The 13,137-nt window shown below is 39.2% G+C and overlaps 1 protein-coding gene across 1 annotated transcript; it reads left to right on the forward strand.

The window, feature by feature from the left end:
• The first annotated feature begins 10,369 nt into the window (after window positions 1–10,369).
• twist1b (twist family bHLH transcription factor 1b) lies at window positions 10,370–11,645 on the forward strand. The gene is made up of 2 exons (XM_020937380.2): window positions 10,370–11,033; window positions 11,202–11,645. Exon 1 carries the CDS (start codon window positions 10,501–10,503, stop codon window positions 11,005–11,007), a length of 507 nt encoding a protein of 168 aa, XP_020793039.1. The 5' UTR covers window positions 10,370–10,500; the 3' UTR covers window positions 11,008–11,033; window positions 11,202–11,645.
• The last annotated feature ends 1,492 nt before the right edge of the window (window positions 11,646–13,137 follow it).

Below are 13,137 nucleotides of genomic sequence, written 5' to 3' on the forward strand. Positions count from 1 at the left end.
CCCTAAACTTTATTGCAATAACATTTGTAGCAATTATAAAATGTGTGCGACATTATCAACTCTTCTCTGCTCTAAGAAATATATGGGAGTGTTTGAATTCAATGGAAACCAGTTTCAGATGAAAGCTTAGTGTGATCTTGCTAGCCCCAGTGAGATTAACTACACAAATATATGAATGAAAATAAATAGTCAAAGACAAATACTTAAAGAGACACAATAATCTAGTTAAGTCATAATGGCATGGACAAAGGATTGTGGATTTGTGGTTAAAGTATTGATCAAAACACCAGAATGAGTAAAGTAGGACACTGCAAGATGCTCTCTTGTAGGGAAAAAACATTACAGAACAAAGGCCCTCTGTGTAGTCAGGGTCAAAATATGTTTGTATCAAACTCAACTCAGTAAATACAGATAGTTCACTGACCATTGTTTGAAACTGTGTATCATCTATCATCAGAAATGTGCAATGTGGCAACACACGTGGCCAAAGATCTTCCTAAAGAAAAGACATTTTTTAACAACCTGAAGAATATTGGGAAATAAACTTTTTTTTTTTTTTAGTAACAATGCACTTGATTTAGGAGGGTCAATGCCAGTTTTGGGCCACAGGGTGTCAGTAAAGGAACAAGTGTCCACTGTAGGTACAACGGTCAAGACCTACGAATAGCTCGAGCCTGGTTTTAATTGAAATATATGGCCACAGCAACTCTGCATTGTGGGAAAGTACAATGTATTTTTAGGTATCGAAATAGTGTAGACATATTTCTTTGCCAGGAGGTTAATGACAACATTTCGGCCTTTGGGTAATTTACTGTGTGACTGACTATCCTAACTATCTTTGGTCTCACACTGAGGATTCTGGTCTTGGAAGCGCACATCGCTAATTGAATGATCCTACATTTTACGCACCACAACAAAGGTACCACAAAACGCTTTGATCTCCTGACACGGCCTACCACCGTTTTAGAAATCTGCTGTCTCACAAAGCACAAAACCCTGCAGAAGTTAGAAAACATGTTGATTGACGTAAACGAATATGCGTGTTTATGTCCATATTTCCCACGTTAATCATGTTTTGGTATAAAAAAAACGCGACACTGCTGTTCTTTCTAGCACGTCGACACATTTACACATTAATTAGATCGCACATTAAGAATCTGACTAGAGCTCGTGCCAGCCTTAAGCGTTGGCACCAAATATACGCGGGTTATTTGCATGTTAAAGTGTTTTGACAAGAGTGTGATATTATGCAAACTGTGAATTTTCTCAGCCATATCTGAAGTACATCACACGGGAGACGCATAACACTTAACGGCTATGTGTTCAGCTGGGCGCGCGGCCAGGGCTTTGCAATGTTTGTGCGAAGTTTTTGATTTATGCGACCTAAAAGCTTTATCCAGGGGAGGCATTCACTACAGTTCCCACAATCCATCACTCATCACAAAAGTCAGGGTAAGATCCCACTAGGCGAGACTCAGCATCAGCAGTGAAGTTTCTTGTCTTAGATCAAGCTTCAAAAACATTATTCACTCTCATAGGCCTGATCCATTTTTATCTTCTTCAGTTGTATCCTCCAAGAACAAGAATGACAAATCCATATCGCACATACTAAAATAGACACTCCACCAAGATGTAGCCTATCACTAGTTTTTAAAAAGTTACCCCAACAGAGGGCGCAATTGGTTCAATTGTTGTATCTTCCATTTACGTAAAGTTCAGTGCCGTTGATCAATCACAATTCATTTGGCAATGATAAATGTCTGTATGTAATGTGGATGTCATTAAACACCTTTAAGTAGCCTGTTTCTACATATCTATTATCTAGTATAATAATTATGTGGGCAATTATTAGCCTATCAATGCTATAAATCTGCTGATAAGGAGGATTTTTTAACATGTTACACTTAATAATAGAAGGTTACTCTTAAAGTAGCTCAAGTAAAAGTGGTTAAAACATTCAGGTGTGAACTACTAAGTATATGAATACACCGAATGAAGGACCCAAACAGTGGAGCTGCTGCTGGGTGATAGTGCACAGGGACCATCCACAAATCACTGTTGTGAACAGAAGCATTCCTCTGTCCTCTGGGGTATACAAGACTTCATTTGGTTTTCCTCTGTGATATATGCTGAGGCCAAGAAGTCATTTACCTTCCAATGAATTAGCCTCATGATTTATGTGAGCTGCAAAAGTGTACTGTGGATCCTATAGCCTCCTACTGACCCCTCTTCAGATCACACCAATAATTATGTAAAATATGATGTGAAAGTGGCACTCAAGCTTCAGTTTACCAAAGTTGGGCTAAATGTTTGGCTACAGATTAAAATAATAAAAGGATTTATACTTTAGGTATCCTAATAAAACTAAGCAGCCTTTCTTTGCTCTTTACAGGCTGCATATGTTTTTCAACCACAATAACTTTATTCATTATTAAATATTGGGTATGTTCTGCAATCAGATGATTTTTACGTGTTTTTTTATTGTCTAACATGCCTATGTGACATTCTTGAACCTTATATCTGTAATTACTATGATAATTTTTCTAAATAATGGAAAGCAGAGTGGTGGGTGGAGACAGGGGGTTGGTAAAAACTGAAATTTTCTAAGCACCCAAGCTTTGACTGCATGATTACTCAGACATACATGGATCAACCAAAATACAATTCAGGCTTATGATGAGAGAACACTAATATGTGGTTTTCAAAAAGTACAATTTACATAATATGGCCTGTTTAAACTTGGAATCCTTTGTAATGGGCTTTTGTTTGGGGGCCTCTAGTGGCTGACGGGGCCCAGTGCATCTACGCAGATTGCTTTTGCCAAAGAGCCATACTGGATAGATTTTCAAATTTGAACTGTTTCTCTTATGTTTTTATTAGATTTAACATGTCCCAATGGAGAAGTTGGCGAGAAACTGTGATTCTAGATTGAACTCTTGCACTTAACTTTTAAAAATGGGCTTGATTTGGATGAGTACAGATTTAGTTGGTTACAAGGTGTTGATCATTGCCTCCAGTTTAATACCATTCATGTGACTAAGAACCTTTTTTCAGATCTTCCCATGACCACTGCTGCGTCGAAGGAAGCTCTTATAACCAAAATGAGTCAAAGGAAAATAAAAAGCACAACCTGAGGTATTTGAATCCAGCATTTTGTGAGTAATCACCATCCACATCCTTGAGACACCTCTCTACTTTCACTCTCACTTTTTCCACAAACCAAGCGTTACAGGGGCCCAACTCCGTCATGGCACTGGCTACGATAAAGATTAAAGCCAATCAGAATGCAAATAACCCAGGCTTTTTAGTGATAAACATCCAGGAATGCCTATGTGCACCTCAAACCACTACAAAGTCATGATTAGCTTGCCATCAGGGGAATAACTGCCCACTAAATACTCCTTTTATCAAGTTGTCTCCGCTTGCTCTGTTTTGTGGTGAAGTACTTGTTTGTGTACGCTTAGTAGTGTAGTAGTGCACTAATGAAGCTTTGTCCGTAATCTACAAAACAGATGCCCAGATTGAAAAGCATTAGCAGCTTTAAGGTATTTTACTATTAGGCAAGTCAAGGTTAGAATATATGGTTCTTTCTGTTTTACCTGTTACTGTGTGAGGAATGTCCAGCATATGGTGAGAACAGTCATAAAGTGCAGGTGTCCACACTTCACGACATCAAGTAATGCCTTTGACAGACTGGACTTTTGAGTGAATCTGAATGTACTATAGAGACCAGGGTAAACCAACACCGGTGTATTTAGAGAGATCATAACTCGTAACTTGTAATGACAAATAAAGCCTGGGCTCTATTTGAACATTATTTAAAGGAATCATATTACGCTATTTTCTGATTTGTCTTAATAGTGTTTCCTCATCACAAACATACCTGGAGTTTTGTTTTGTTCTGTTTACACATGTTTACCACACAAAACTGCTGAATTCAATGAAAACACACCGTTCCAACTTGTGATGTCATGTGGTAATATAGGAAGTGCTTCACTGTGTTGTTAAACTCCATACACCTTCACTACAATCATTTGGATACTTTCAGCCCTTAAATTGCCCATCTCTACTAAAGAAATGGTAAAAGGTACAGTAGCTATTAACTTGATAACTACTGCTTCATGACATCACAAGGTGGAACAGACCATTTTGAGCTTTGGAGATGTAGACAGACTAGTGATAAAGAGTGACTCAAACATGTGTAAATGAAACAAAACACAACTCTGTTTTTTGGGGTTTTTTTTCTGATGATGATGATGTCACTATTTAACATGGTTTAAAAGTGCACTGCCTAACTTTTCTTTGTGGGGGGAAAGGCCACATGCTTGTCTCCATGTCGATGTATTTAACTGTTCAGCCTGGAATGTTTCATAGTACGGCATTAAACTTATCTATCTCCAAGGAGGAGACAAGCAGGCCAAGATACAGATCAGTTTGGTGGAGAGGCGGGTCCTCTTGCACAAGAATTCATCTTTTTTAAAGGTATTTTTGAACAATAAAATCACTGGTAATGAAACAAAGACTTTTAATGCCATACTGTAGAGCATACCAAGCAAAGCAAAAAAAAAGCACAAAAAAAAAGCAGCGTACCCTTCACTAAAAGAGTTACACAATACACTTTTAAAGCTCTCAAGAATCAATTTTGTGTGCTATAGATCTTTTAAAGTGTATATGACAGGGTAGATTGATTTCACTTATGTGGTTACCAAAAGATTTTACTTAAGATCTTGCCTGGTTTTACTGTTTTCATATTAATTTCACTTCCTGGTTGAGCAGCAGATGTCTAATTTCAGTAAAATATGATTTTTTATAAATAAAACATATTACAAAACATTCTCTTTGTTAAGTGAATGTTGAAACTTGTGTCCTTATATTTTGGGTGGACATAAGGGGCTCCTTTTTATAACTTGTTTAAATTTTTCTTCACAAACCACCACTTGACTGGTGTAATCTTGACAAATCTTTACCACTGTCAGGTACTATACCACAAAAGGAGTAATTATTAGAAAAACATGAAAATCTGCCATATACACTTGATGATATGATTTGAGGTGGAAATGTTTTGACTGGCAAAACGTTTTGTATTTCATGAGCAAGAAGGAGCCTGTTCAGACCAAAGTAACAAAGCAGATAATTTAATGAGTACTATGACCTTAAAGTGCCCATATTACACTATTTTCTGATCTATGTTATAATGTTTACTCATCAAAAACAAACCCAGAGTTGTGTTTTGTTTCATTCACACATGTTTAGCACACAGACCCTGCATATTTAGGCTGAGTTCTTCCCTCAAACAGAAAACACTCTGTTCCACCTTGTGATGTGGTAGTACTGTAAGTGCTCCTCTGTGTTTTGAAATGCCCTACACTTTCACAAGAATCATTTGGATAATTTCAGCCCTGGAATTTCCTACCTCTACTGAACTAAAGATAAAGAGTAGCTGTTAACTAGAAAAACACTACATGACATCACAAGGTGGAACAGAGCATTTTAAGATTTGGAGATATATACAGACTAAGAAGAGTTACTTGAACGTGTGAATGAAACAAAACACAACTCTGGGTATGTTTTTGAGGCGATAACAAAATTGTCAATTCTTATATTGTTAAACCCCACAAGAGTCTACTAATTTTAGACCTTTAATACGTATCCAAGTCAACAATCTCTGGACCGTCATTAATAATCCACAAATTGACAAAAAAAAAGTGAAATAAATTATCATTGTTTGGCTGAATGAGATAAATCCATCAAGCTATGTCTTCTTGGTGATGAGGGAGAACAAGAGGGGCTGTGTGCTTCCTGCTCCAAAAACAACAGGGCTGGAGAGGTAGCCTATTGTGTCCTGACAGATCCCTCTGACTGTGGGAGGAGGGAGGAGGAGGCCCAATGACACGGGACTCAGAGGAGCAGAGGGGAGCGAGGATCTGGGGGAGTGCACAGCTGTGGACCGGGGATAGACAGGGCTCTCACTGCCTATGAAGAATTCTTAAAGGGGATGTGGATTTATGTAGATGCACTGGGATTAATTGCTGGGAGGAAATGTACTGGGAACCTTTAAGAATTGAGATTGGATGATTTATCTTGTAATAATAAATAATATAATTATTAAAATATATTCTGCATAAAGGTGTATTCACTTATTCACTACTATGTGGTCTCAGCAAAATAATATAAAATATGAAGGTGAAAATAAAACTGTCAAAGGGCTGTTGCACTAAAACTAAAGCTGACAGTTTATATATTCTTAGCCATTAATGTGTAATATCAGGAAGGAATATAAGCATTATTTAGCACAATAACTGAAACCAAAACCTCCAATTCTCATTCAAAGTGACTTACTGAACCTATAAAATGCACTAAAAATGCATCATAATTGAAAACTGATATGCCTTGTTATGATGTATAAGATATAGTTATACAAGTTTGATACTGCCCAGCCCAAATTTAAAGTATATTGAAAGTGAAGCCCCTATCCTGATCAGGTCCCCTAGCCCCACCCACATGTCCTCCATACAGTCCCATTGTACAGTGTTCATGCTGTATTGCAGCTGCAGCCCTCTCTTTGACCCTTTCTCTCCTCTGTGACTTCTTATTGAGCAGGACTGTGTCGGGACACCTCACAGCTCTTGTGGTTGGAGCAGAGAACCACATCGGACTCTACCAGCTCAATGCTCATTACAGAACATAAGTCTTTGTGACATGGCAGAGCACAGTTTCCCGCTTGTGCACAGCCAGACTTGTTTGGGTTGGATTCAGGCCATTGATAACTATGATTTTTATTTTCATCTTTGTTTTCTTTTATTACAAGTGACGACAGGTCTAACTTATGGCAGTTTTGCTACTTTTATGTTTAATTTCAGCTGGTCTTTTAAAAGGTTGCCAGAGCAGAACATTGTGACTTTGAAGCTGTTTCATTTTCACTGTAGCGTTAACATAGACATTGTGGAAGAACCGTCTTGCTGAACAACACAACACCGGTGTGCAGCAGGCTATTTCTGATTATAAACATGGACACTCCCATTACTACAACTGCACAAAACTCCAGTCATAAGCAGTTTGTGAATTGAATATATATCGCTTTAATATAGCCATAGAAAAAACATTTCCATGGAAAAGCAGGAGAAGGTCCTCCTCCAGGGTCAATCAGAGTCAGGTTTGTAGAGATACAAACCAACTCAGTGTAAGGGCACATGTTTTTCAGTGTTTTTCAGTCCAACAAATACAGCCAAAATGAAAAAAAAAAGAACAGCTTTTCTTTACTTTATTTTTTGGCTAAGAAGTTACATAGTTTGGCTTTAATAAAATGGGTGTGCATTCATCTGAGTACTTACAGACTTGGTTTATAAATAGATGAAAGTCTATTATCTACTGAGTGTATTTAGACAAAACCTCATTTTCAACCTACATTCCGTTTTACAATTCTTTTATTACCAAGTTTATACCACATTCAAATCAATCATCACTTTTTATAACTTGTGTAAAAACAGTGCTTGCTCCCAGACCAAACTAAAAGTCTTTCTAAACTCAAGCACCAGCACCTGTCCTCTTCCCTGGCGGGCGAGTCTGGTGAGGCTACTGTAGCGGAGCAACAGATATTTGGATTGCGTGGGTCAATGGGCTGGTCGTCATGCCGCAGAGGCCTGGCTCAACATGTGTGTGGTCCAAAGGCTGGCAGCGTGCTTTTACAGGCACAGCTTAGCGATGAGGTTAGGGCACCAAATATACAAGCTCACTTTCATCCCATGGCCTTCCCAATATGTAAGTAAGAATGTCTCTAATGCAATGGAGAGATAGCTATGTCGAATTGTTTTGGTTGTTTATTTTAACTTCAAACTAGGCAGTGAAACTTTCTTCCAGGCCGTAGAGGAAGTCCCATGTTTGTTTTGCGTGTGCGTGTGTGATTACACTGCTGGGATGCCAGTTCTTCCCCGGACCCCACATCACCTCGAGCTCCCAAGCTGTGAAAACATACTGGAGGTTTGTTGGTTCTTAGTGGCTAATAAGGTGTCATTGTGCGGTAGAGCTGTCTGCTATCCCCGAGGCTCCTTAGCATGACGTGAAGAGATTCAACACAGCGTCTATTACAATGCACACATCTAATATCTCTTTAATCAATCGAGTATTAGAATTACGACAAGCCAAAATAAGCAAAAGGCTAAAATTCAGTTTCAGGAATACCCATTTTCGACCCTGCCACATCAAAGTGCCTGTATTTTCAAAGGCTTTCTTCTTTTTTATAGCTAACTTCAGGACTCCTGGCTCCTATGTGTCCAGACAGCTTATAAAAAAGAACTGTTTTCATCCTCACCTCCCCAATTCAACACCCCAGATTCTCTCTCACCACCGCTGCTATCTGACCACTCCTGTTACTACGTTGTTTTTCACTATACACAAAGACATTGGACTATCTTCTTGACCTTGTTAGTTACAAAGGCTATCTTGCAGTGGCCCTTTGAAGCTCCCAGCCTCCCCTGTCATCTCCTATCTAAATTCAGCTGATCCATCTCGAGGCCACTGGCATGGGATCTCGTTGTGGTTTTCAACTTTAATGGAGTGAACATGAATATGAACTGTCGATTTTGGGAGTACTTTACATGCGGGGGACGATGGTTTGTTATTTCAATAGATATGAGTGGGCTGATACAGAGCCATAGAAAATCTTTGCAAGTGAAAATAGACAGGTCTCAGTGGATAGGGTTTGGGTTAAGATTTTGAAGGTTGGGTCTGCCTCCTCGTGACCTCTCTTAATGACTGAAGGGTCAATCATGGCCGTTGTGTCAAATTCCATGAGTCACTAATACACACTTGAGGATGTCATAACACCCACTCTTCAGTCATTGATAAGAGAAAGGTAGTTTCTTCCCTGTTGCTGCTGTTATGGGCCATGCAAATAAAAAGGCTATGAGTTTATCTCTATGTAATAATATTAATTGTCTAGCCGACGGCCCATAAGAGATAAAGGTTAAGGCGTTATTAAAGAACAACACTGGAAGAGTTGTCTAGTGGTGACATCATATTCTAAAGGAGCAGCTGTGTTTTCTCAACAGCCCCAAGCACCACCAATCTGAAGCTCTTACTAGGATCAGCAAATAAATTGGAGTAAAGTAAATACTAGAATTACTGTCTTACAGAAATATTTTTGCTTGTCCCTTTTGTTGTAATCACTGCAAATTATATGCCTCCAATTATACTGCATTCATAGGCGTTGTTTTTATGCTGCTCTTCTTGGTGTTACTCTGCATACTTTGAACAAGCAAAGTGTGCTGTAGGCCTAAAGGAAAACAGCAGCCACATACTACAGAGTGCGAAGGTTGCAAGAATGAGACAGGTGAGATCAGCACCATGGACAGTGACAACAGGTAGGCGCACACACCTGGTCCAAATGTCAGGTATTTTGTCCTTGCTTTTCTGTACAAATAGAGTTTATACTCCTTTGCCAATTTACACAGTTTATGATAAAAAATAAAATAAAAATATAGTGCAACCTATCACACAATTGATTGTAAACATTTTCTCACAAAACCAGTCAAAGCCCAAGTTAAACAAGCCTGTGTCAGAGGTAGCCCCAGGTTGTGTGAAACAATACTTCACTCTCAGGCCCCTCATAGATGTAAATGGATGTTCACTGGTGTTGTGACCTTTAACCTTGTCTGCCCCCTGTTTCCTGAACCAGATGCGGCTCCTGTGGACCACGGTCTTCTTAAACTAAACAAAGTAATCCTCCACTAAACAAGATGGATATTGTATCACCACTGCAGTAAATACCAGGACAGCAGCTTTACGCACGGAGCATGCTCTGTCCACGTCTGTGATGGAAGCTCAGGGAATAATCACACTGTTGTTTCTGGAGCTGAAATATGACTTTGTTATATAACACTTGCAGCACTCATAAAGAGCGCGGTAAAACGGCATCATATCATAACATGCCCCCTTGTGGGCGATGAAATAACACAAGCCCATCAAAGGGATTAGGACGCACAAAAAGGAACGTAATGTATAAAAGAACGAAAAGGAAAGAAGGAAAATACGTCTAAAACCAAAACCCTTTTTATATGAAAAAGGAAAGACTAAACTGGAATCCAATAGGCTACATAAAATGAAACGTTCATTTAATGCCTGTGATATTAGTTCCTGGATCTGTTAAACTAGAGTGTGTGTATTTGTTATTAAAGCATTTTGTATAGTATTTATTCAAAAGCACTCACAAGTCCACTTATCTTCCAGTAATACTTTCAGTTCCTGGTGTGCGTCCTCCCCCTGTCTTACGTAATCTGCTTTCTCAGCCAATCGCCTCCTCTCCTAAAAGTTTACGCCAAGCAGCCTATAAGAACTGCCTAAGTTTCTCAAGTATCAGAAAAGATTTGTCCTCCTGGAGACCCATCTATGGATACTTTCGTGTCTGCTGAGACGCACAGACCTTCACAGGTGGACTAACTCGTGGACTTCATGAAAGGGAAATATTTTTTGTAGACTTTGCAGCCACCATCAACCCAAGTGGTGATGTCTGAGGAAAATATGGGTGAAGAGTCGGGTAGCTCCCCTGTCTCTCCTGTGGACAGCTTGAGCAACAGCGAGGGGGAGCTGGACAGGCAACCGAAGCGCTGTGGGAGGAAGAGGAGACCGAGCAGGAAAAACGGGGAGGACTCTGATAGCCCTACCCCTGGGAAACGAGGCAAGAAGTCCAACAGCAGCAGTCCCCAGTCTTTCGAGGAGCTCCAGTCGCAAAGGGTCATGGCCAACGTGCGGGAGCGACAGAGGACCCAGTCTCTTAATGAGGCTTTTGCGGCTTTACGCAAAATTATCCCCACGTTACCATCGGATAAACTAAGCAAAATACAGACCCTTAAACTCGCGGCCAGGTACATCGACTTCCTTTGCCAGGTGCTGCAAAGTGATGAGCTGGACGCTAAAATGTCAAGTTGTAGTTATGTGGCACACGAGAGGCTGAGCTACGCATTCTCTGTGTGGAGGATGGAGGGCGCTTGGTCCATGTCAACATCTCACTAGCATAAGGAGAAATTATGCCCAAAATGGTACGCGTTGTTTTCTGCAGTGTCTGTTTTGACAAAGGTCTTTTTTACTCACAAATGTCCCCTGATATAATTGCCTTGTTGCTGTATTGCACCGTTTTTTCTGTTTCGTTTGCAGTTGGTAACTATCGATGCTTATGATGTGCTAACCGGTCCATTCTTGATCCACAGGTGACTGCTGATATTACATTCCGACGGGACAATTCTGGAGTCATGCTGGATACATGGGATCACTATTTAAACAAAGACGACAGACGCTGTGTGCTGAGGAGATTTACGCAGAGGCCCGTTACGCGTAAACTCCACGACCCATCTGAAATGTTCCTCTTTGTTGACGACGAATGTTCATACTGTCATTTATAGATGAGAATAGAGTTTTATGCATGCCTTCGGACTTATTTCTGTGGAGGTCAAAGTGCATTGAAGCAGTTCTCTGTGAGTCTGTCAGGTGGCGGTGTATTGGCCTCATGTGTGGATCAAACCTGTGCAAAAGATTTTCAGAATACATTTATTTATTTATTGGTGAAACGTGTTGCATTGAAGAAAAAAATCCTGTGTCTGAAATACAAATACAATCCTATTTTTATCATGTTTTTGTATATATTTGTATTTTTGCAATAAAGAAAAATCTACAAAATTTGCTTTTATTGTTTAAATTAAATTCATTTTAAGGGTAAATATTTTTTGTCATGTTCAAATATACTAGTATTTTAATAGTTATAATGTCTTTCCCATTGTTTGGAGTGTACTGTATTTTTCAGGACATTTTTAAGTCATTTGTGGATTCAAGGGCTATTATTGGCTAGAACCAAATCGGCAGAGAAAAGGAAACATGCGGCTGTAATTCTAAATGTATAAAACGTCTAACAGTAAAACGCGGAAATCTTTGTGGGCAAACTGAAACATTTCTAAAAACCTTATGACTAGAAATGGGACACTTGAGCCATTAGCTATAATTTTAGTTTTAACATAGTAGTGAAAAATGCTAACGTTCTTTAGAGCAAATTATCAAGTTTTTTTAACACTTGTATTTTAAGACTCATCCTCAATTCAGTAAAAACAAGGTCACCTAAATTCACTAACTAAACACAAGGCCTTCAATTGCCCAATAATGGTAAATAAAAACGAGCCAAGTTATTAAAAGCACCACTTCTGATTATTATTTATTATATTTAATTGAAATAAAATTACAGTAAGCTTAAACCAGGGTTTAGTTTATTTTATTTTACTGGTGATCAAGATTGTACTTTTACGCACAAGTGCTTGGCAGCGTGGTGCGTAAATCCCCTCCAAAACTGTAAAGAATTATTTTTTCTCAATATTTTGATCCATTAATAAACAATGAGTAATCGTAAGATTGTGTGATTCGCGGGTGTGCGCATGCCCCAGTGGTGCCCTCAAAAAGACTTGATTATTGTCACAAAATAAATCTTTCATAGCAGCATCGTCCTGATTGATCTGCCTGATCTGGGAAAGTGTTTCTCACTGTCCAAATCAAAGCGTGTGTCCGTTTGAAGGTGTGTAATTGACTTGCGAGGCATGTATGGAATTCCCAGATGTCTATGAAATTTAAGGAGGCCGCGAAGGTAGCCTGTATCTGCAAAGTGTGCGTTTTCAAAGGACACAAAACCTTGACACGCTCTGCACCAAAAAATAACATTTCTGGCATCAATTAGACGTAAGGACGTGGTTATAACTTGAATAGGATAAACCACATCAGTAATTAATTGCAGACATGGAATGCAATTTATCTCACATAAAATACATGAAAAAGGTAAATAATAAAAATAAGTAGCCTATAACACACAATATTCCCAAAAAACTTTCAATTCTCTTTTTGGAAAGAGAGGAGTTGGCAATTGACACGATGCAGAGGCACAGAATGAAACCTATTTAGACCAGATGTTAGTATTTTTAAAAAAACGTCACGTGAAATGAGCAGATGTTCTGAGAGTGCAGGCTCGGCACAGTGCATTAGTCTGCAGAGAGAGCTCTACAGAGCAGCCTGCTTTTCTCACACTGGAACACGGAGTCTGTACTTTCAGTTTGTCTTGTACCATGGGTTTAATTAATACGGATTAAAATAAGGGGGCCACCTGCAACAGCC

The sequence above is a fragment of the Boleophthalmus pectinirostris genome, unplaced genomic scaffold (genome assembly GCF_026225935.1).
Source record: "Boleophthalmus pectinirostris isolate CB_2022bp ecotype Guang Dong unplaced genomic scaffold, ASM2622593v1 HiC_scaffold_6, whole genome shotgun sequence".
Classification (NCBI taxonomy): Eukaryota; Metazoa; Chordata; class Actinopteri; order Gobiiformes; family Gobiidae; genus Boleophthalmus; species Boleophthalmus pectinirostris.

Bases quoted from the DNA above. Each gene is read 5' to 3' on its own strand.
- twist1b (XM_020937380.2), top strand. From the start codon at position 10,501: ATGTCTGAGGAAAATATGGGTGAAGAGTCGGGTAGCTCCCCTGTCTCT.